This window comes from Cucurbita pepo, chromosome LG13 (genome assembly GCF_002806865.2).
Source record: "Cucurbita pepo subsp. pepo cultivar mu-cu-16 chromosome LG13, ASM280686v2, whole genome shotgun sequence".
Classification (NCBI taxonomy): domain Eukaryota; kingdom Viridiplantae; phylum Streptophyta; class Magnoliopsida; order Cucurbitales; family Cucurbitaceae; genus Cucurbita; species Cucurbita pepo.
In genome coordinates this window covers 1517088-1537398 of record NC_036650.1, presented here as the reverse complement: position 1 = coordinate 1537398, position 20311 = coordinate 1517088, and the positions used below count along the sequence as shown (strand labels likewise).

Below are 20311 nucleotides of genomic sequence, written 5' to 3'. Positions count from 1 at the left end.
CCAACATAAAGATATGATTATTAAAATATTTCTAGAAATTAAATGGTTTTTTAATTGAGATTTCCAAATATTGTTGTTGTTTTTTTTTTCTTTTTGGGTGTCCGTACAACGGATTAAAGATTTTGCGGCCGTAAATAACTTTTCCCTTTTTGAAATCCTTTAATTTATAATTTTTCTTTTCTTCCTTTATTTTATTTTATTTTATTTTTTATTTTATTTTTCTCTCCCCCAAATCCAAGTACAAAGAATGAAGCGTATCTTAAATAGTATTTTGGAGCTTTTAAGGTTAATTAATTTAATATTATATGAAAGCTCATTTTTTTAATAAGTTAAACTATCAAATCATTATAATATCATTATATAATTGATTTGATAAATTCTATATTTCCAATGTGTAAATATTATAAATAATAGTGGGAAACTAATTTAAAAATATTTTTATACTCTATTAATTTTTTTTTTAAATTGAAAATATCATTTTTTTAGTATACTCGAGCATTAAAAAAATAACATTAATATTATTAAACTTCAGTCATCATTAATATATGGACATAAAATTATGCTTATTTTCTCACCATTTTTCTTAGGAATGAAGCGATAAGGACGAAGTTGGAAAAGAAATCATGTGGGTTTCTTGAGCTTTCAGTGTGGTGTAGCGGGAAAAACGAGGCATGTTAGTGATAAGAACCGTAAACTCCCACAATGGTACGATAATTTAGTGTTTGGGTTATTTTTTGTATTCATTGATATGATACTTTACGAATAGAGATGTATTTCTTACTTATAAATATATGATCATCCTTTTAATTAATTAATGTAAGGCTCTTCCCGAAAATCTTCAACACTCGGATGATATCATATATATTATATTATAATAAACGGTGTCTTGAGATGAGGAAGGTGCAGATAGATAGAGAAGAGTTGCAGAAAGCATCCCATAATTGCAGCCATGTTGTTGTTGCCTCTCACATGCCCACCTTTCCTCCATCTCTTACCTCTTCAAATCCACTTTTATTATTTACCCTTTTTAATTAATTACTTGACCCTTTTTTTTTTTTTTTTTTTTTTGTAAATATGGATTCCTTTGTTCATAAATTATGAATACTTTCTTTAATTCTTATGTCCAAAATTTAGTCCGTTCTGTTTCGTCCTCGGTTTCATGGTTTACACACTCTTATCAAAAATGTTTTGTTCCTCTCTCCAATTGACATAGAATCTCACAATAATTCAACTCAAATCTATCTCATTTTTAAAATTGTTATACAAGTTAAGAACCTTGGACGTTCGTAGAAGATGTTAGTGATATGTTGTAACTTGTAAATACGTAGTCCACGACCATGAATTTGTGTTTAGAAAGTGTAAATGATAGGGGCATTGGAGGATGAGAAAGAGACCGACAGAAGGCATCTTTGTGGTGCATGAGTTTGCGTTCATGGAAGTTGCAGACACAAATAAAAGAGATATTAGTTTTAGGTGGAAGGAGGGTGGGAGCTTTGTTATGTCCCCCCTTTACATTGCTTTTATTCCTCTACTAATTTCATATATTTGTTACTCGTGTACACGAGAAATTTTTTGAATCAACTCTAAATTTCAAGTTGGATGAATTAGTGGCTCGAACAACTGAAACAGAGTTCATAATTCAATCCAATTCAACCTTTCTTTTCTCGGTTAAGTTGGGTTGGATTGTCCCGTATTTTTTTAAAATTATTTTTAAAGCTTTAATATCAAACAACAATACTCAAATATTCTTAATATTTATAATAATTTTAAAAGTAAGGTGTTGGGTAAAATATCAAGATAACTTATCAAAATTATGTTTACCATGATATATTGACGACCTTTTCCTTTGTGATGTATGATAAAGAGCCCGTTAGCGTGTGTTGGTTCGACAAGCCAGATGTGGAGAGAGTGTGCGAGCCCGTCTGATAGACGCATGCTCACACACGATAATCGAAGAAGGGAAAACAAGGCATAATTTAGGGTGGAGGGAATAATTCATTTGTTCGGTTGATAGAGATATAACAAAAATATATGAAAATTTAAAAATTATTAGACGGAATTCAAATTTGAAAACTCAATAAATATATTTTTTTAAAAGGTGAAGAATCTATTGAAATAAAATAAAAATAAAAACAAAAAATTAAAAAATTTGTAAAAGTATTAAGAGTATTTAGAAAGAAAGGATGGGAGGGATTAAAATGAATATTTTAATATAAGCTTGGTGTTTGTCAGCGCACCCCACGCGTCTTTACCTCCCCCAACACTCTGGATTATGCGGTCAAACCCCTTCCCTTTCTCTCTCCTCATAATTTCCCCCCTTTTTAAATATATATTTAAATTCTTAAATATGAAATATATATTTATTGCACATAATTAGACTTACAATTTTAATTTTCTATTTTTAAAAACAAACCAACAATAATTATTTGATGATTGGAGTATATAAATGAAAAATATAAACAATTAAGGGACACAAAATAATATTTTAAAAACTATACGACTTTAGATTCTCTTCAAATTCCAACTTTGCCTTTAAATTATTTCATTTTATGAGCAATTAATTAAAATTATAATCTATCGATAAATAAATTACATTATCTCGAAAACTTGGTAAAAGTAGGCCTTTTTCGAGCATGCTGATAAAAAAATTAAATTTATATTTATTTATTTGTGCATAGTAAAAGTAGATAATGTTATTTGAATCTTTTTTTAATAACGGGTCGGATATAAAAATTATAATTTTATATTTTATTTTAAAATTGGATAGAAAATTAAACAATTAAATTTAATATATTTAGGAAGAAAACAAACCGCCTATTTTTTAAGAGAAGGAAAGAAAAAGAAAAGTTGTGTGGGGGATTCCGGTTACCGTGAAATAGACCCGAAACAAGCGGGGGATATTACACGTGGCAAAACGTTTATGTGGACCCAACTTATTTAATAATAATTGTTTTTAAAAAATAGTTTAATTACTGTTAAAGCATTGTCTGTACCCAGTGGCTTGACTTCGTCTAGCATTAAATTTGGGTGATGGAGTATTAATTGAAATTAAAATACATTAATTATTATTATTATTTTTTAAACAATCTTTTTTTTTTATTCTTGAATTATCGATCTTTTAAAATGATAATTGATATCTTTATTCAAGTGATGTTTATAAGACGTTTAATCAATTAAAAGGTTCGGTAGAACGGACTAATTTAATGCATTTTTTTCGAAGAAAGCTTTATCGAGCATGTGCGAGCTACTTCTATATGGAAGTTTGTTGTCATATCTGTCAAAGCATCTAAGTTGTTAGTTCAATTGATATATTGTGGAAATTTAATTATTATTGTTTTAATTTTAAAATTTTAAAGCATGGATATTATATATATATAATTTAACTAAAAATTTTGGAAAAAACAATATCTAAGAAGAACAGTCACGTGGCAGTTGAATTGTTCACATTAGATGCACGTGTTTTCTGTCGTTTTCTTTAAAATATGATAGTGTTGTAACTTAATTGTAGCCATGTGAGGGTCTCCTTTAAGAAAAAATGTAAAAAATTAAAAGTAAAAAAATAATTTTGGGGGGTTTTATTCCACAATATTTAACTTACGTGTCAACCGGAACCGTGGAGTTTTACCGTTTATAAGAGGACTTTTTGCTTTGGATAAGGACTCCTAATATTTAAATACTTCAAAAAAACTTACTGATCATGTGCCAGACGTTATGTATGGTATTAGAGCGAGTGCTATCCTAATAGGATATGGCTCGAAGACAAACCAAATTGGAAGCTAGTAAAAACATGGTAACACTCGAGTTAACGAAGATATGACTCAGCTACAAACCTAGGCATCAGGCATTACCTATGGTATTAGAGCAAGCTCTCTCCTAATAGGATGTGACTTAGAAACGAACTAAACAAGAAGTTGGTAGACATATGACACTCAAGTTAACGAGAATATGACTCGAAGGTGAACCTAAACATCATGCGTTACATATGGTATTAGAGCGAACCCTCTCCTAATAGGATATAGCTCGGAGATGAACCAAGTTGGAAGCTCGTACACATATGACAGTCGAGTTAAGGAAGTCGAACCCGAGATTAAGAGGTTGATTAGAGAGAGAAAAAGGAATTAACGTGAGGAGAGAGAGAGAGAGGGTCCCATGAGGCATAAGCACGCAGCTCTAACGAATCCCAACCCATTTCCCATCTAACCCTAACCCAAAGCTGTTTCCTTTCTTCTTCTTCTCTTCCAAATCTTCAACAATTGGGATCCTTTGTATGCATTTTGTACAAACTCCCAATTTGGGGTTTCTTCCATTTCTATTTCAAGTTTCTAAATTAAACCCTAAACTCCATGGATGCTCACTCCCTTCCTCCTCCCTTCCACACCCGAGATTTCCATCTCCAGACTCCGTTTCACCATAACAACAACAACCACAACAACAACAATTCCGAAGAAGAACATAGCGCCACCACCAGCCGTCTCAAGCGTGATCGCGACGACGACCATCACCCCAACAACTCTGCCCCCAACAGCGGTGGAGATCCCGACGGAGAAATCACTCGTCGCCCTAGAGGCAGGCCTGCCGGATCCAAAAACAAACCCAAACCCCCTATTATCATTACTCGTGACAGTGCTAACGCCCTTCGGACCCATGTCATCGAGGTCACCGATGGCTGCGACATCGTCGACAGTGTTGCTACCTTCGCTCGCCGCCGACAACGTGGTGTTTGTATCATGAGCGGTACCGGCACCGTTACCAACGTCACTCTCCGCCAACCTGCCTCCCCCGGTGCAATTGTCAACTTACACGGTCGTTTCGAGATCTTGTCCCTAGCCGGGTCTTTCCTCCCTCCTCCGGCTCCTCCTGCCGCTACCACCTTAACCATTTACCTCGCCGGCGGCCAGGGTCAAGTCGTCGGCGGTAGCGTCGTCGGTACTTTAATCGCTTCTGGCCCTGTCGTCATCATGGCTGCCTCGTTTAGTAACGCCGCTTATGAACGGCTCCCGTTGGAGGAGGACGACCAGCCGCCACTTCCGTCGATGCAAGGCGGCGGCGGAATTGGGTCTCCCGATGAAATTGGACAGCCCCAACAACAGCAGCAACTCGTCGGCGACGGAAATGGGCCGTTGTTTCAAGGTTTGCCTCCGAATCTGCTAAATTCAATTCAAATGCCACCATCGGAAGCAGCTTATTGGGCAAATTCCNATAATGTCAGTTGACTCGTTAAGCTAATGTGAAATTTCTTCATCCAGTATGCATGTATACTGCATCATCCTCCAAAAATACTTTTTTTTTGTTTTCAATTATTTTTCGATGTCTCAAGTTTGTTCCTTTAATTCTCAGGTTATTTCTTGATCTTGTAGGTAATCATATTAGATTACATCTCAAATTTATGATCAAATTTAATGCACCCACCTCCCAATTTAGTTTACCCACATGAAAAAATTGGATCTTTTTTGAAAATTTACAATTTTTGGGATGTTTGTGAAAGACCCATGATGGAAAAAAGGAAGCTTTGGGTAGAAGAATTGGGGAAGTGAATGATTTAGGGTTTAAAATTATGAAGTGGGTCTGGTGTTGTTGAATAGTTGGGGAAGTGAGTTGTTGGTAGAGAAACAAAAAATGATAGGCATAGGTGTTGGTTGATTTTGAGAACTCTTAGCACAACTTCCTATATCCTTGCCGGCTCAAATTATGGAGATTGATTCTCTTGGTTTCTGTTTAATATTTCATCATTTCCACACTTTTAGTTTTGTTTTCATTTCTCTTTAATCAAATTTCTTCAAAAATAATTGGTTATCGAATTAAAAAGATTGGATGGATCGATGTATATAAACAGACGTGCCATTTTAGTAATCGATCATAATTTTATTTCATGTTTTGCATCTACGATGAAATTAAAAGTTTAGGGACTAAATAATACAAATTTGATAGTTGTTAAAAAAAAATTAGTATATGAATTTACACAAATGAATTTACACAGTTGAAGTTTGAAATTAGAGATGAGGCCAGCTTCCAAAGTGTTCCTCTACACTACTTTGATGACAAGAATTGGGCAGCTGAGTTTGGTGCCATTTCAGAAATGATTGTGATAATAAAGGAGAATATTTGTGTCAAATCAATGATCTATTCTATTCGTAATCGTCTCATTTCAGCTTGAAATGTGGGGCTGGATATTAATGTTCGATGCGCAAGACTCCTTATGTCTTCCCGTGAGCAGTCCCGCGATATCCGAACCAGTTCCCACACTGCACCTCCATTCATCATGTCCCTTGCATTCACTTCTGCATTATCACCAATGTCGTNTTTTTTTTTTTTTTTTTTTTTTTTTGAGGTTTCTTGTTCAGCTAAGCGACATAATTCAGACAAGACAGAGAGATCGAGGGATTCAGGTTACCATGTTGTGCTAAATGACAGAGTGCCAGTTCGATATGTCGTTTGATCGTTGATGCTTCATTGTTGGCATTCTGTACAATCCATGGGAGTGCTCCATCTTCAATCAAGAAAGACTTTCCAGCCTTGCTCCCTGTTCATTTCAACAACCCAAACCATGATCAGTTCACATTATATTGAACCAGGCGACCGAGACGGTTGACGATTGTTGGTGGGGAGACCCACATCGGCTAATTAAGGGGTTGATCGTAAGTTTATAAGTAAGGAATACATCTCTATTGGTATGAGGTCTTTTTGGGGAAACCGAAAGAAAAGCCACGAGAGCCTATGCTCAAAGTGGACAATATTATACTATTTTGAAAGTCAATGATTCCTAACATGGTATTAGAGTCATGCTCTTAACATAACCATGTCAATAGAATCCTCAAATGTCGAACAAAGAAGTTGTGAGTCTCGAACGTGTAGTCAAAAGTGATTCAAGTGTCGAACAAAGGGTGTGTACTTTGTTCAAGCTTTGCTTGAGGGCTCAAGAGAAAGGAGTTGAGTCTCGATTAAGGAGAGGTTGTTCGAGGGCTCATAGGCCTCATGGGAGGTTCTATGGTGTAGTTTGTTCGAGGAGAGGATTGGTGGGAGGGAGTCCCATATTCGCTAATTAAGGGAATGATTATGGATTTATAAGTAAGTAATACATCTCTATTGGGGGGACGTCTTTTGGGGAAACAAAAAACAAAGACATGAGAGCTTATACTCAAAGCGGACAATATCATATCATTCTGGAAAGTCGTGATTCCTAACCGCGACCCCGAACTTGAAGGCTTACCTTGTATAGAGGCCCTCGACTCGCACTTCGCGAAATTCGCAATTCCTCTAGCAACTTGTGCAAGAACATCAGGATGTCTGCATCTTACCATACCAAGCAATGCCTTGATACCACCTTCGCCCCTTAACTTCTTCTGCAACTTATCTGGATAACATAATATTATAACTGGTAGTGAGAGTATGATGTCGGATTGTGAATATTAGACCAGCAGGAACAAACGATGAACATAAATTTGCATAGATCAACACATACCATTGCCGCACAAATTGGCGATTGCTCCGGCAACCATACGAAGGGTTTGGGGATCCTCAGCGTTGGCAGCCGTCATGGACAGTAAGCTAATGCCCCCTTGGGACATAATCAGCTCTTGGTTGGTCTCTGATGGGAAAGACAAGGCAAAACTTAGGAGCTACGAAATCTCAGCCTAAAAAAGCAGATAAGCAAGTGGAATCAAGGGTCCAACAAGGAACACAAACTGACCATTCATTGCCAGATTTGCAATTGCCCCAGCAGCAACTCTGTGTATCGTCTCATCCTCTGTGTTTCTGAGTAGCATCAGCAAGGATGAAAGGCCGCCAACCTCTACAATCTTTTGCTGATTTGTTTCTACATATTTTGAGGTAAGCATATCACTGCGCTTTTCACAGTAAGAACTATAATACATTTGATCATTGCTGACAGTTAAAATGCTGCATTCCAAAACCGGGAACTACAAGAAGCACCTAATCAAAAGTTGTAATGGCTTAAGCCCACCGCTAGCAGATATTTCCCTTTCGAGTTTTCCTCAAAAGTTTTAATACGCGTCTACGAGGGAGAGATTTCCACACCCTTATAAAAGAATGTTTCGTTTTCCTCCCCAACTTTAAATATCACAGCCACAGACCATGTCTGCTTCAATATTGACTTTAATCAAGCCTAGTGATTTCAAGTCAGAGTATCTTTTAAAAGACAGGAAAGAACAGCAAAGACGTAATGTAGATTGTCAGTGAACATTGTAATGATTTTTGGTACCTTCAGCTGCTAGATTTGCAACCACTTTCACAGCATGAATTCTGACGTCATAATCTTCAGCTTCCAGCAACGACAAGATCTTCTGCAGTCCCACTGTCAAAATATTATAGAATTAATGAACAGCTTGAAATAAAGTGATAGAATTGTTGGGATGGATTACCGCATTCGCTAATTAAGGGAATGATCATACATCTCCATTGGTATGAGTCATTTCAGGGAAACAAAAAACAAAGTTATGATAGCTTATGCTCAAAGTGGACAATATCATACCATTCTGGAGATTCGTGGTTTCTAACATGGTATAAGAACTATGCCCTTAACTTAGTCATGTCAATAAAATTCTCAAATGTCAAACAAAGAAGTTGGGACCTTCGAGAGTGTAGTCAAAAGTGAATCAAGTGTCGAACAAAAAGTGTACTTTGTTCGAGGGCTCTAGAGAAAGGAGTCGAGCCTAAATTAAGGTGAGACTGTTCGAGTGCTCCATAGGCATCAGAGGAGACTCTATGGTGTACTTTGTTCGAGGGGAGGATTGTTGAGAATTGTTGGAAAGAAATCTCACATTGGCTAATTAAGGGAGTGATCATAGGTTTATAACTAAGAACTACATTTCCATTAGTACGAGACCTTTTGAGGAAACAAAAAAACAAAGCCATGAGAACTTACGCTCAAAGTGGACAATATCATACTATTATAGAGATTCGTAGTTCTTAAACCTTGCTCAAAGAGTTCAAAGAGTTTGGCAACTGAAGCTTTCTCCCCATTTCCAGGCTCTTGAGCCTGTGAGTGCTTAACTTGTTGCACGAGAGAATCTATAGAACCGAGGACTTTCCCAGGCTCACCTCTGTCCAGTCGCCTACTGGTCTGCAAATAAAGAAGGCTGTTGTCAAAACACAAGGCTACACAAACAAGATCAAGAAACACTAACCCAAAACATACCTCATCAGCTTCAAAGCTCAATTGCAACAACTGGGTTTGTAGAACAGCTATATCTCCTTCTAGTTTCTTTTTCTGATTTTGCTCATCTTCCAGAGACTTGCAAAGCTTAGAGATTTCCAAATTGCAAGATGTCTAGCACATAAAAGCCACCATTAAAAGCCTTATGTAAAGAGTGGGAGAGGTGGGGCATGCCAAAACATACCTCTGATCTCTTCAGTTGGGCTACTTGAGTTCTTAGATTGCTAACTTCCTCTTCAGCTGCCTTCCTCAAAAGCGTTTCCTTTTTAACCAAATTCTTTAGCTCCTCAACTTCCTTATCAGCACACTCAACCGAACCCTTATCATTCAAGAACAGACATGAAACTGTTCAATCTAAAAGGACCCAATATCATTCAAGGTCTTTCAATCTAAAAGGACCCTTGTTACCTCCAGTGCATTCGAATGACTTCTTTCAGCTTCAGATATGCGATCCTGTGCTTCTTTGGTAATTCTTCCAATTTCCATCTCAAATGATTTCTTCTGTCTTTCATGTTCGGCTATCAGTTTGTCTAATTGAATGTCTAATCTTCTTGATAAACTTTTATAATCAAATTCTTCTTTTATCTTCACCATATTTTCCACCTTCATAGCCTGAGGGGTAAAAGGTTTTAGAAATTAGAATCTTGGAAATGGAATAGATCACACTGAGAGTAATGGTTATTAACCTGTCAAAAACTAAGCACCCATAACCTACCCGTTGGCCAAACATTATTGTGCTTGTAGTCTCTCCACGATGGCGAGGTGATGGACCAATAGTAATAACCAGTGAAGTTCTAGCTGTTCCTGTTAAAATTTTGCATGGCCAGATATCATGATTAGAATTCAAATCCAATGAGTAAAACCAAGTTCTAGCTGTTCTAGGAACACAATTAGAGAGGCCAATGTTTGGAGGTTGGGATATATTCGTAAAAATAATCCAATTGGAGCATGTGAACTCGAGGTGGGGACTCAATCTCGTCAGTCTCCTGAATTCGAACCATGTCTCTACCATCCGTTTTCCCCTTTTCTCCGGCTAGCGTGATAAGGAGGGAGGGATCCCAACTCAACAATGTCCGCTCGATGATGTTTATATTGGCAGGAGGAGGTAGATCATGAGTAGGTAGATAATTGGTACTTACATTGGGACAGTTTCTAATCTTTAACCCAGATTCTAGCTATCTCTTCTGATAAATTCAAAACCAATGAGTAAATATGGAATGCTGATCCTTTTCCATTTAGATTCTGCTTTTCATATGAAGTTTAAGGAAGATGAATTTCAAGATTGGTGATCTATTGAGGAAAGCATTGAAGGGGCATGACCCTCTCACATAAAGGATTTTTTGAAACGAAATTGCAAACCCTTGCCTTTACATGCTGCTAATCCACTCTACCACACAATTATCCTTCACCAGGTTGAACGGTAAGAAAAGAAGAAACCGAAAATCTGAACCTCGGCTTTGCTCCTTCACCAGATTGAACAAGATGTCTAAGATAAAAGGAACGAAGGAAAGAATTGACGAGTTTTTTAATCCCTCCACACTCTCTTAATCAGTCAAACAAGTAATTTGAATAGGGATTATGAACAGACCCTTATCTTAGCCTTATCCGTTCCATTGATTGTTCAAACCGGATGCTTCACCATGATATTTGCTAAGTTGTTTTAAACTAGATTTTGCGTACACAAGAGACTATAAGAGTCACATTGAACAATAATGACAACATAATTTAGGATTATAAATTTGACCTGTAAAGATATAGCTAAAACAACATCAAAATCAGATCTTACCACCAAATGAATCCCGGAGTAACCTTGTAAGCTTTGAATCCCTAACTGGAACGTGTGCACTATTCTCGGCTAGTGCATTTATGCACTTCCCTAAAGCACTCAGGGAGAGATTTATGGATTTGGCTTCTTCAAGTGTATGTCCTTCACTTCCTGCCTCAATAAACACATTGATATCATTGAGAAAGCAACTTTTCTTATGAAAATGTTGAAAGACAATGTAAATCTAAAATGAAGTAAGCACAAAAAGAATAGACACTCGTTGGTAAAATTTGTTTGGTGTGTTGAGGATTGCTAGAGGAGGAGGTTGACTAACTAAAAGGTTGATAATGGGTTTATAAGTAAGGAATTCATCTCCATTGGTATGAGGCCTTTTAGGGAAACTCAAAGCAGTGTCAATCTCATACCATTGTGGAGAGTCGTGATTCCTAACATGGTATTAGAGTCATCCACTTAACTTAGTCATGTTAATAGAATCCTCAAATGTCGAAGAAAGAAGTTTGGACCCTTGAAAGTGTAGTCAAAAGTGACTGAAGTGTCGAACAAAGGGTGTACTCGATTAAAGGGAGGTTGTTCGAGGGCTGCATAGGCCTCACGAGAGGCTCTACGGTGTACTTTGTTCAAGGGAAGGATTGTTGAGGATTGTTGGAAGAGGAGTCCCACATCGGCTAATTAAGGGGTTGATCATGAGTTCATAAGTAATGAATGCATCTCAAAGCAAAGCAATGAAAACTTATACTTAAAGTGGAGAGTCGTGATTCCTAACAAAACGAGTGGTCAAAAGGCAACCTATGCATATCCACCACCACTAACTTTCCCTTCTGAACAATAGGAGCTTTCAAGGTCTTAACCAAATGAGAATGCCCACCAATATCACTTCCCAGAGTTGAATCCCTTCCCTTCAAGGACCGCTTTACATGTACCTTCAACAAGAAGTAGACATCAAATTTCCATGAACTACTAGCAGTTTTTGAGAGATTTAAAGACCTCAAAGTACCAGGAGAATTGCATGACTACGAGAAGATTCGGTGTTTAGTTTCGTATTCGCAGCAAAACGATGAGCTTCCCCCAATCTTAGTAGTTCCACAAAGCTCTCCTGGTGTCTAATTTCTACAAGGCTAGCCCCAGGTAACGAAACATCTCCTTTTAGGATCTTCAACAATGGAAATGTTATCATTTGCAGGGTCAAGAAGGTCCTGTATGCTCTCCATATAAAGCTGCAGGTAGGATACCGTGACAGAATCCGTCTCCAAAGAAACTTCAGCCAAGATGTCCTCCATAGCACGCACCATTATTCCACGATCAGCCGTGTCTTCCTCTCCAAGTCCTCCAAGAGTATACGTTTTACCGGTACCAGTCTGTCCATATGCCATAATTGTTCCATTGTAGCCATCCAATACACTCTAAGGACAAGAAAAATGGCCGGCCACTCAAAGGAAGTTGCACAAAGATTATGATGTCGACTGAAAATTTAATGCAAACATACCTCCACAACAGGCTTCACCACGGCTTCATAAACACGTTTTTGAGATGCAAACTCAGTTAGCACTTCATCAAACTCATAAGTATCTGAATCCCAGTTGTTCTTCAGGAGTTTCAACCTTTTAAGCTGAAATAGAGTGTGATTTTCTGATGGAATCCATTAAGACTATAATAATGGTAAAGATGGTGTTTATTAGTGTAATATTGGGTTCATTGTACCTCTGGCTGTAATTCTACGCAATCAGCAAAATCAGCATCAGCTATCAATTCTTCTGAATTGCGTGGTCGCAATCTAACAGCTACTCGAACTCTTCCAGGAACTGCACTCAATTCATTATTTATCAAAAAACCATGAACTTAGAACTGTGTAGAACTGAACAATGTGTCAAAAAGGAAGATCACATCATTAAACTGACCCTTCTTGACTATAGAAAGCTAACTACTTATGAATTGAAAGGCTTGAATAACACCATTTCTTGTTCAAAAACGAAGTTCTTGCTTTTCAATGCAAGAAATCAACACAAAATCACCCTTTTTCAATAACCTCAATTTCAAATCACTTGGATGCACCAACTCAGATCATCAGATCATGTAACAACTCAAGCCCACCGTTATCACCGTTATCAGATGTTGTCCTCCTCTTTGAACTTTTCCTTTTGAGTTATCCCTCAAGATTTTAAAATGCATCTTCTAAGGAGAAGCTTCCACACTCTTATAAGAAATGTTTCGTTCTCCCCTCCAACCAACGTAGAATCTCACAATCCATCCCATTGGGGCCCAATGTCCTCGCTAGCACACTGCTTAGTATGCTTAGTATGCTTAGTATCTAGCTCTAATACTAATGGTAACAACTCAAGCCTACCACTAACAAATATTGTATTGTCTTTGAGTTTTCCCTGGTGTCTCCTCTCAAAGTTTTAAAACGCCTCTTCTACGGAGAGGTTTCAACACTCTTATAAGAAAGGTTTAGTTCTCCTCCCCATCTCCAATCAAGGTGGATCTCAAGAAGTAAACATCTAAACTCAAAACCTCCATAAACCATTTAAAAAAAAAAAACAAGACAAAAAACAGAAAAAGAAGCAGCAGAAAAGCAAAGAACAAACCTCCACCGTCATTCTTGGCAGCACCAAGAGATGCAGGGCTACTGCGTCTCAGAGCAGAATTGGGAAGAGACTTTGACTTAAGAGAAGAATTGGGGTTGGAATTAGGAGAAAAGGGCTTATCGAGCTTAAGAGAGTTTCTGGAATTGGCGCCATTTCTATTACTAGTACCCCCAGAAGCGGCCATTGCAAGAGGACACAGAAGATTTGGGAAAATGGGTTTACAAGATCATTGAAGAACAGAGTATTTTTGCTTTCAGAGAGACAGAGAGTGAGAGAAAAGAACAATGGGACCCAAAAGAAGAGCCCCAAAATGCAGTAAACGAAGCGTGGGAGCTGCAAGAACAAGCAGTAGAAGTGGAAGTGGACCTTCGCCGTGTGGGGGATGGATGAGATTCAGTCAAATGCAAATCCAATACCCTTTTTTGCTTCCCTCTCCAAATTCATTCAAGCTCCGAGACAGGACGAGCAAGAAAAGGTGGGTAAACCAGACGCAATTGAAGAAGAAAGCTCAGAATCAATCGTGTGCACCAACACGACGCCGTTTCATATTAACTAATTACGGGTTCCGTCTCGTGAGAGTATTAACTAACAAAACCAATCACGTCGCATAACCCATTAACCATCATCATCTCATCATGGGCATCCGAATTTACCACTTTGACCTCACAGCATAAAAAAAAAAAAAAAAAAAAAAAAAAATTCATAACATAAAAGATTTAAAAATTAAAACAATTACTATTTAAAATTGTATTATTAAATTTTAATTCGACCCATTGGTCTTTAAATTATGATATTGTTTTTTAGGATGAAAATTTAAACATTCGAGACGTGTGTGATGTTTAAGCAAATTTTATGAAAAAAAGAACGTGATGATGAGATCTCGATCAAGTTAGTTTAAAGGAGAAGTATTTCATTCTAAAAGTGACTTTTTTCCGTTCTATTTAAAAAAAAAAACAAAAACAAGACATAATAGTAGTAGAGAAACGTGACAAGTGTTCACTCCATGTGTTGTTCGACACTAAATGTTTATAGTATCACGAACCTATCGTGGTTTCTTTTCATACATTTTTATTTTTGTTGGGTTTCGTATGAGTTAATATAGTGATTGTGCAGTATTTTGAAGGAGGAAGAAGTTGTAAATTCTTTCGGAGATTTCAATCCCTAGTTGAATTTGAGGGATATTCATTATGTAATTCTATGTGATCGTTGTTCTCGTGCTTAGAAGTCAAGGTAGTTATTTATTGTAGCTTCTTGAGGGTGATTAATTATAGCGTGAGTTGAGGGTCGTTTATGATCTCCATGTTGGATTTTTCTTCCAACACGTTTGCATTGATATCAATGTAACTCGCTGATTATCACGTGTATCTTCGATCACGAAGTTAAAAGTTTGATCCCTACTCTAAATATTGTGTTGAACTCAATGGACGTAACATTGTCAACATAATTTTTTACACATAAAATTATGAAACAAAGTGGAGATTCAAATCTTTGACGATTTTGTTAGAGACAAAAGCGTCATTCATAAGTATAAAAAAAAAAAAACGGTGAGCATGTGTCCTATACATGTAGTAGACATAAAACCAAATAAGTTTGGTTCAAGGTTTGTAACAACCCAATACCACTGCTACCAGATATTGTCCTCTTTGAACTTAACAGACCCTGGTAAAGAATGTTTCGTTTCTCTCTCCAACCAATGTGAGATCTCACCACCCCCTTCAGGGCCCAATGTCTTCGCTGATACACCCCACTTCAAGGCTCAACGTCCTCGCTCGCACACTACCCCATGTCCACTCCCGTTTGAGACTCAGCGTTCTCGCTAGCACACCGCTCAGTATTGACTTTGATACCATTTATAAAAGCCCAATCTACCGCGAGCCGATATTATTCTTTTTGAACTTTTCTTCTAAATTTTTAAAATGCATTTGGTAGGGAGGCCGACTTCTGTCACCCACAGCCACAGCCACAGCCACAGTCAGACCCTTTTCTTCTGCTCCACCAATTTGCATACCTTAAGCATCTTCATGTTCATGTACTTCACGCCTTCATCCTTGATACTTGAATCGAGCCCTCAACCACTTGAACTTAAGATCACGAACTAACCCAACTCAAAATAAATAGTTGGGTAGGTGATTCGAATGACTCGAATAAGATTCGGATCACTAACCCAATTATTTCAAAATTACATGTTGGTTCAATAAAAGTTAAATTCAATCCAACCCGACTAATGTATGCTCATAAAAAGAAGATATATCTTCTTTGCTTGACTTATAAGATAGATATGAATGAGATATTAAAGAACAACCGACCTAATAAAGAAGAAAGGGTGAAGTGAAAGTGAAAGCATCGAGACTTTATTGAGATATGCTTTTTATGGTGATGCCTTTATTGTTGATAGAAGCTTGAATGTTGAAAGATTATAAGGATTCGTTCAGTAACATTGTCGTTTTTTATTTTTTATTAAAGAAAATCTTGCTTTTGTTCGTTACCTTCTATTAAAAAAAAAAAACATAAACACGTGTAGTAGTCATTTCTTTTATTTTCTTAAAATTAAATATTAAAAAAAGCTTATATTATATTTATAATGTACTTAAAAGTAAAAATAATATATTTATTTATGTTTGAAAAAAAAAAAAAACAAGAATCAATAAATTTGATTTTGTTGTTTTCAAAATTTTGAAAATGTTTCTAAATAATGAGAAACATCACCAAACTACCTTTAGAATTTAAGAGAAAATTTTGTTAGGGTCACGATCGCACTTTTGAAGCAGTGGACTTGGCGATTGTGTGGCGTTTGTTCTCATTCAGTGAATAAGTCAGTCATGTAAAAATTGAACTTTGCTGTCAATTCTAACGCATGGCGAGTCTCGAGCCATGTTTTGATTGAAAAAGTTATAAAAACGTGGTTGAGGGAAATCGTAGAAAACAAGTTGAAATTAAGTAATGTGAGTCAATTGCATTGAAAACATGTGGACAAGAGAAAATACAATACTTGGTTGAGTGAGGTTCGATGACTACTTGGTCCCCTTATAGTATATTTTGAGGCAATTCAGGTTTAGTAGACCCAAACATGATTTCTACGAACGATCGTACAAACAGAAACTACGTAAAGCAATACAATATGAAAACAAATAAAGGATTGACATGTCATTGACATGCAGCTATAGACAATACGTCCTAGACGAGCATAACCCTAACACTAAGCTCGATTGAATATAATTTATATATCTTTCGTCTGGTCGAACAGAGAGAAAGTCCAAGACAATAAACGTATAATAAACATATACTATTTGATGTTAAAAACTTAATAGAACATGAAATATTGGGTAGATGGATAGGTAGTAATTAAATATATGTTGACATATAATACCAACCACTTCAATTCATTTTTGCAATAATTGGCCTTCCATTTTCAAGCTTCTACAAATAATAATCTTCAATTATAATACTTTGTGTCACATAACTTAGCCAAAAATTCACAACAACTATAAATCTAATCTAAGATATCTTATATATATTAAAAAAAATTAAAAATTTTAATTGATATAATAAATATATATTTGAATGTCCCGTGTGACATGGCTAATGCCCATAGCCCTATGTCTAGGATTTGCGACATGGCTAATGCCCAATGTCTAGGATTTGAATCAAGATTCAAAATCTAGATTTGGCACTTGATGGCCTCGATCCTTTGACATAGTTAAGAACCTATATCAAAGATTCGAATGTGTCCCTATGACATGGTTAATACCTAAGTACATTTTTCGCGTTGTGTCCCCTCACATGTTTTATGCGAAAATCAATCTCCATGTAACACACTTAATTTTAGAGTTCTTATGATTGAATCACCAAAAAAGATGCATCATATTGGTATATATAACTTGTTATCACTCTCATTTAGATACCGTCCATCGTTACGAAAAGTCTCCACCAATACTTGGGACGTGCCAAAAGAACCTCCAACTCCCGCAGATGGGTTGCGCACGACTACGAGCACTTGTTAAAACTAAGACAACAAAGTCTCAACTTTCCGAAAGCCCATCGCTTCGAAATTCAAGTTTGATCGAAGAAGAACACTGAAGAATGCTTGATCGTGTTCATCTTCATATTCATAAGAACACCGCCTAATCTCTACAAACACTAGAGAAAATCGTTACTCAAAACGAAAACGAAAACGAAACCAGAATCGCAAGGAATCAAACTGCATATTATTGATCATAGTAGCTAAGTTTCCAGCAAACCAAGCAAAGAGCTTCCCCAAATCCACCGTGAACCCAACCAGCCCAGACAAACAGACGCAAAATAGAACCCAGAAGATGAATCATAGCAACAAACCCACTAAGAATTTACCCACTTCCATACCAAATCCCTACTCAGAACCTTTCGACCTTGTCGGCCTTCACCACAGGATTGGCCATGGCGATCTCCTCCCGCCCAATACTTTTGAAGTCGTAACAACAGTCGTGTTTCTCTGGGTACCGATGAATCCCACAGAATGTTCTCTCGCACTTGCACCTGAACCCCATCAATCCCACCTTCTTATTGCAGCTCCGGCACCGGTTAGGAACATCCGGCAACGGCGATTTGTTGGAACTGCTGAAGGGAATTCCAGTGGACGATGTCGATGAAGCTAATTCCACCGGTGATTCGGTGAAAACGACCGGAGAATTACCTTCAGACGGCTTTAAGATTTTCGACTGAAGGGATTTCTCCATCGCTGCTTTTGCCGAAGCCGCTTGCTCTGCTTCAATTCGAGAGTCTCTGTAACACTTAGAGCAGAGATTCTCAGTACCGGCAGAACCAAAGAAGCCGCAGTTGTTCGCGCAGATCTTCGGCTCCGATGGCTGGTAGCTTGTGCCATCGTTCTGTTCCGAACCCATAGTTTACCAAATTCGCTGTAATTTTAGAAAAAACAAAAAGACACAAAAATCATGACAAATCAAACTTATCTGTAATCAATTCCCCTTTTCATGCTTGAAACCCTAAATTTATCAACAAACAAAAAAACACCCAATAAAATTCGATCCAGATACAGTAAGAAAATCCAGAACTCGTCAAGCAAGAGTACACCCAGAAAATCTCCTAGAAAAAATCAGAACTCGACCCAGTCCACCAGCATCATAACTTGCACAGAATCGCAGAATCATCAAACAGATCAAAACGAAAACACCCATAAATCAGAGTAATCAAAGAAGACGAGAAACCAAGAAAAAAATTCTAAGAAACCCAAAATTTCCTCACATCCAAACATAAGCGATCTAGATTATTCCGATTACATCAAAGTCAAACAGCGTTTGAAAATCCATACCTCTTAAGCGAAGAGATGATCAAAGGAACTCAAAACTCCAAAACCCTGCCTCTGGAACACAAATTCGAATCGGAATTAGAATATAATCGAAGATTCAGAAAACCCACCGACTGAACGAGGAATGGAGACGAAGAATCGCAGCGAAAAACCGAGGCGAGTATGGTGAGGTTTAGGGGCTGATGGAACAAGGATGAATTACCAATTCAACAAGCTATCCATTGTTTATCATTATTTCCACGGCGCACCCTTGTTTCGAAGGGTAATGTTACAGTACGCCAGATCTACGGTAAACTCAATTTTCAATCGTTAAATCGTTCACATCATTCTAATCACACGGGATAATCATTTTAAACGGACGGTTGGGATGTTTGAATACGGACAGTACTCAATTTTCAATCGTTAGATCGTTCACACGGGATAATCATTTTAAACGGACGGTTGGGATGTTGGAATACGGACAGTTTATTTTCTCAAGGAGTTTTTCGTGAAGATTGCTTGGAGAACAAGAATGGGCGTTTTGGTAATTTAATCTTTCACATTAAAAAAGGGTTTTTTTAGTATGAGAATTAAATATATAATATTAAAATATTCTTTAACCTACTTTTATTTTTTTATTTTTTATTTTTTCTTATCCACTTCATCTTTTCTTTCCAAAATGTCTGAACCACAAACCGGTTCAGTTCGAACTTAACTAATTAAACCGATGGTTATGGGTCCCATTTTTTGAGTAACAAGTCTTTGCTTTATACAATCCCAAAATGTCTGAACACAAACCACCAGTTCTGTTCGAACTTAACTAATTAAACCGATTGGTTATGGGTCCCACTACTTTTTGAGTAAGAAGTCTTTACTTTATACAATCCCAAAATGTCTGAACCACAAACCGGTTCGGTTCGAACTTAACTAATTAAACCGATGGTTATGGGTCCCACTTTTTGAGTAAGAAGTCTTTGCTTTATACCATCTTTACTAGAGGCTCTAAAATTGACGTTTTTATTTAATATTATGAATATGTTACAATGTGGCTAGTCACACGATTAGATAAAATAAGTATATATAAATTAATTTTTATTAAAAAATTAAATGAAAAAGTTATAATTTCTAAATATATGTGCTTAATTTATTAATTGGTTTTTTTTTTTTGAGGAAATTACAATTTTGCCAATTATATAAAATTTATCTAATAGCATCCAGAGCATCACATCACAGTTTCATATATTAAATCACTAAATTGATAATTAGTAATTTATTTATTTATTTGCTGTCATTTTAATTATTCATGGTGTTCAATTATACTCATTAATTAATTTTTATTTTATTTTTTATATTCAAAATTAAAGTTTCATATCCTAAATTTTCTTTGACAAATTTTTTTAAAAAGGATTAAAATTAATTGAAAAAGAAAAAAGGGGTGATGTCATAAATTATACAATTTTATTATTTTTAATGAACTATATGTCTTGCAT

General features: G+C 36.6%; 2 protein-coding genes and 1 pseudogene across 2 annotated transcripts; 1 reads left to right on the top strand and 2 right to left on the bottom strand.

The window, feature by feature from the left end:
- Positions 1–4315: 4315 nt before the first annotated feature.
- Positions 4316–5213, top strand: LOC111808655 (AT-hook motif nuclear-localized protein 24-like). The gene has a single exon (XM_023694772.1). The coding sequence runs from the start codon at positions 4344–4346 to the stop codon at positions 5211–5213; it is 870 nt and encodes a 289-aa protein (XP_023550540.1). The 5' UTR covers positions 4316–4343.
- A 698-nt stretch (positions 5214–5911) lies between these two features.
- LOC111808710 lies at positions 5912–14058 on the bottom strand (annotated as a pseudogene).
- A 3650-nt stretch (positions 14059–17708) lies between these two features.
- LOC111808709 (zinc finger A20 and AN1 domain-containing stress-associated protein 1-like) lies at positions 17709–19064 on the bottom strand. The gene is made up of 2 exons (XM_023694857.1): positions 18846–19064; positions 17709–18432 (listed from the first exon to the last, which is right to left on the bottom strand). Exon 2 carries the CDS (start codon positions 18415–18417, stop codon positions 17911–17913), a length of 507 nt encoding a protein of 168 aa, XP_023550625.1. The 5' UTR covers positions 18418–18432; positions 18846–19064; the 3' UTR covers positions 17709–17910.
- Positions 19065–20311: the final 1247 nt, after the last annotated feature.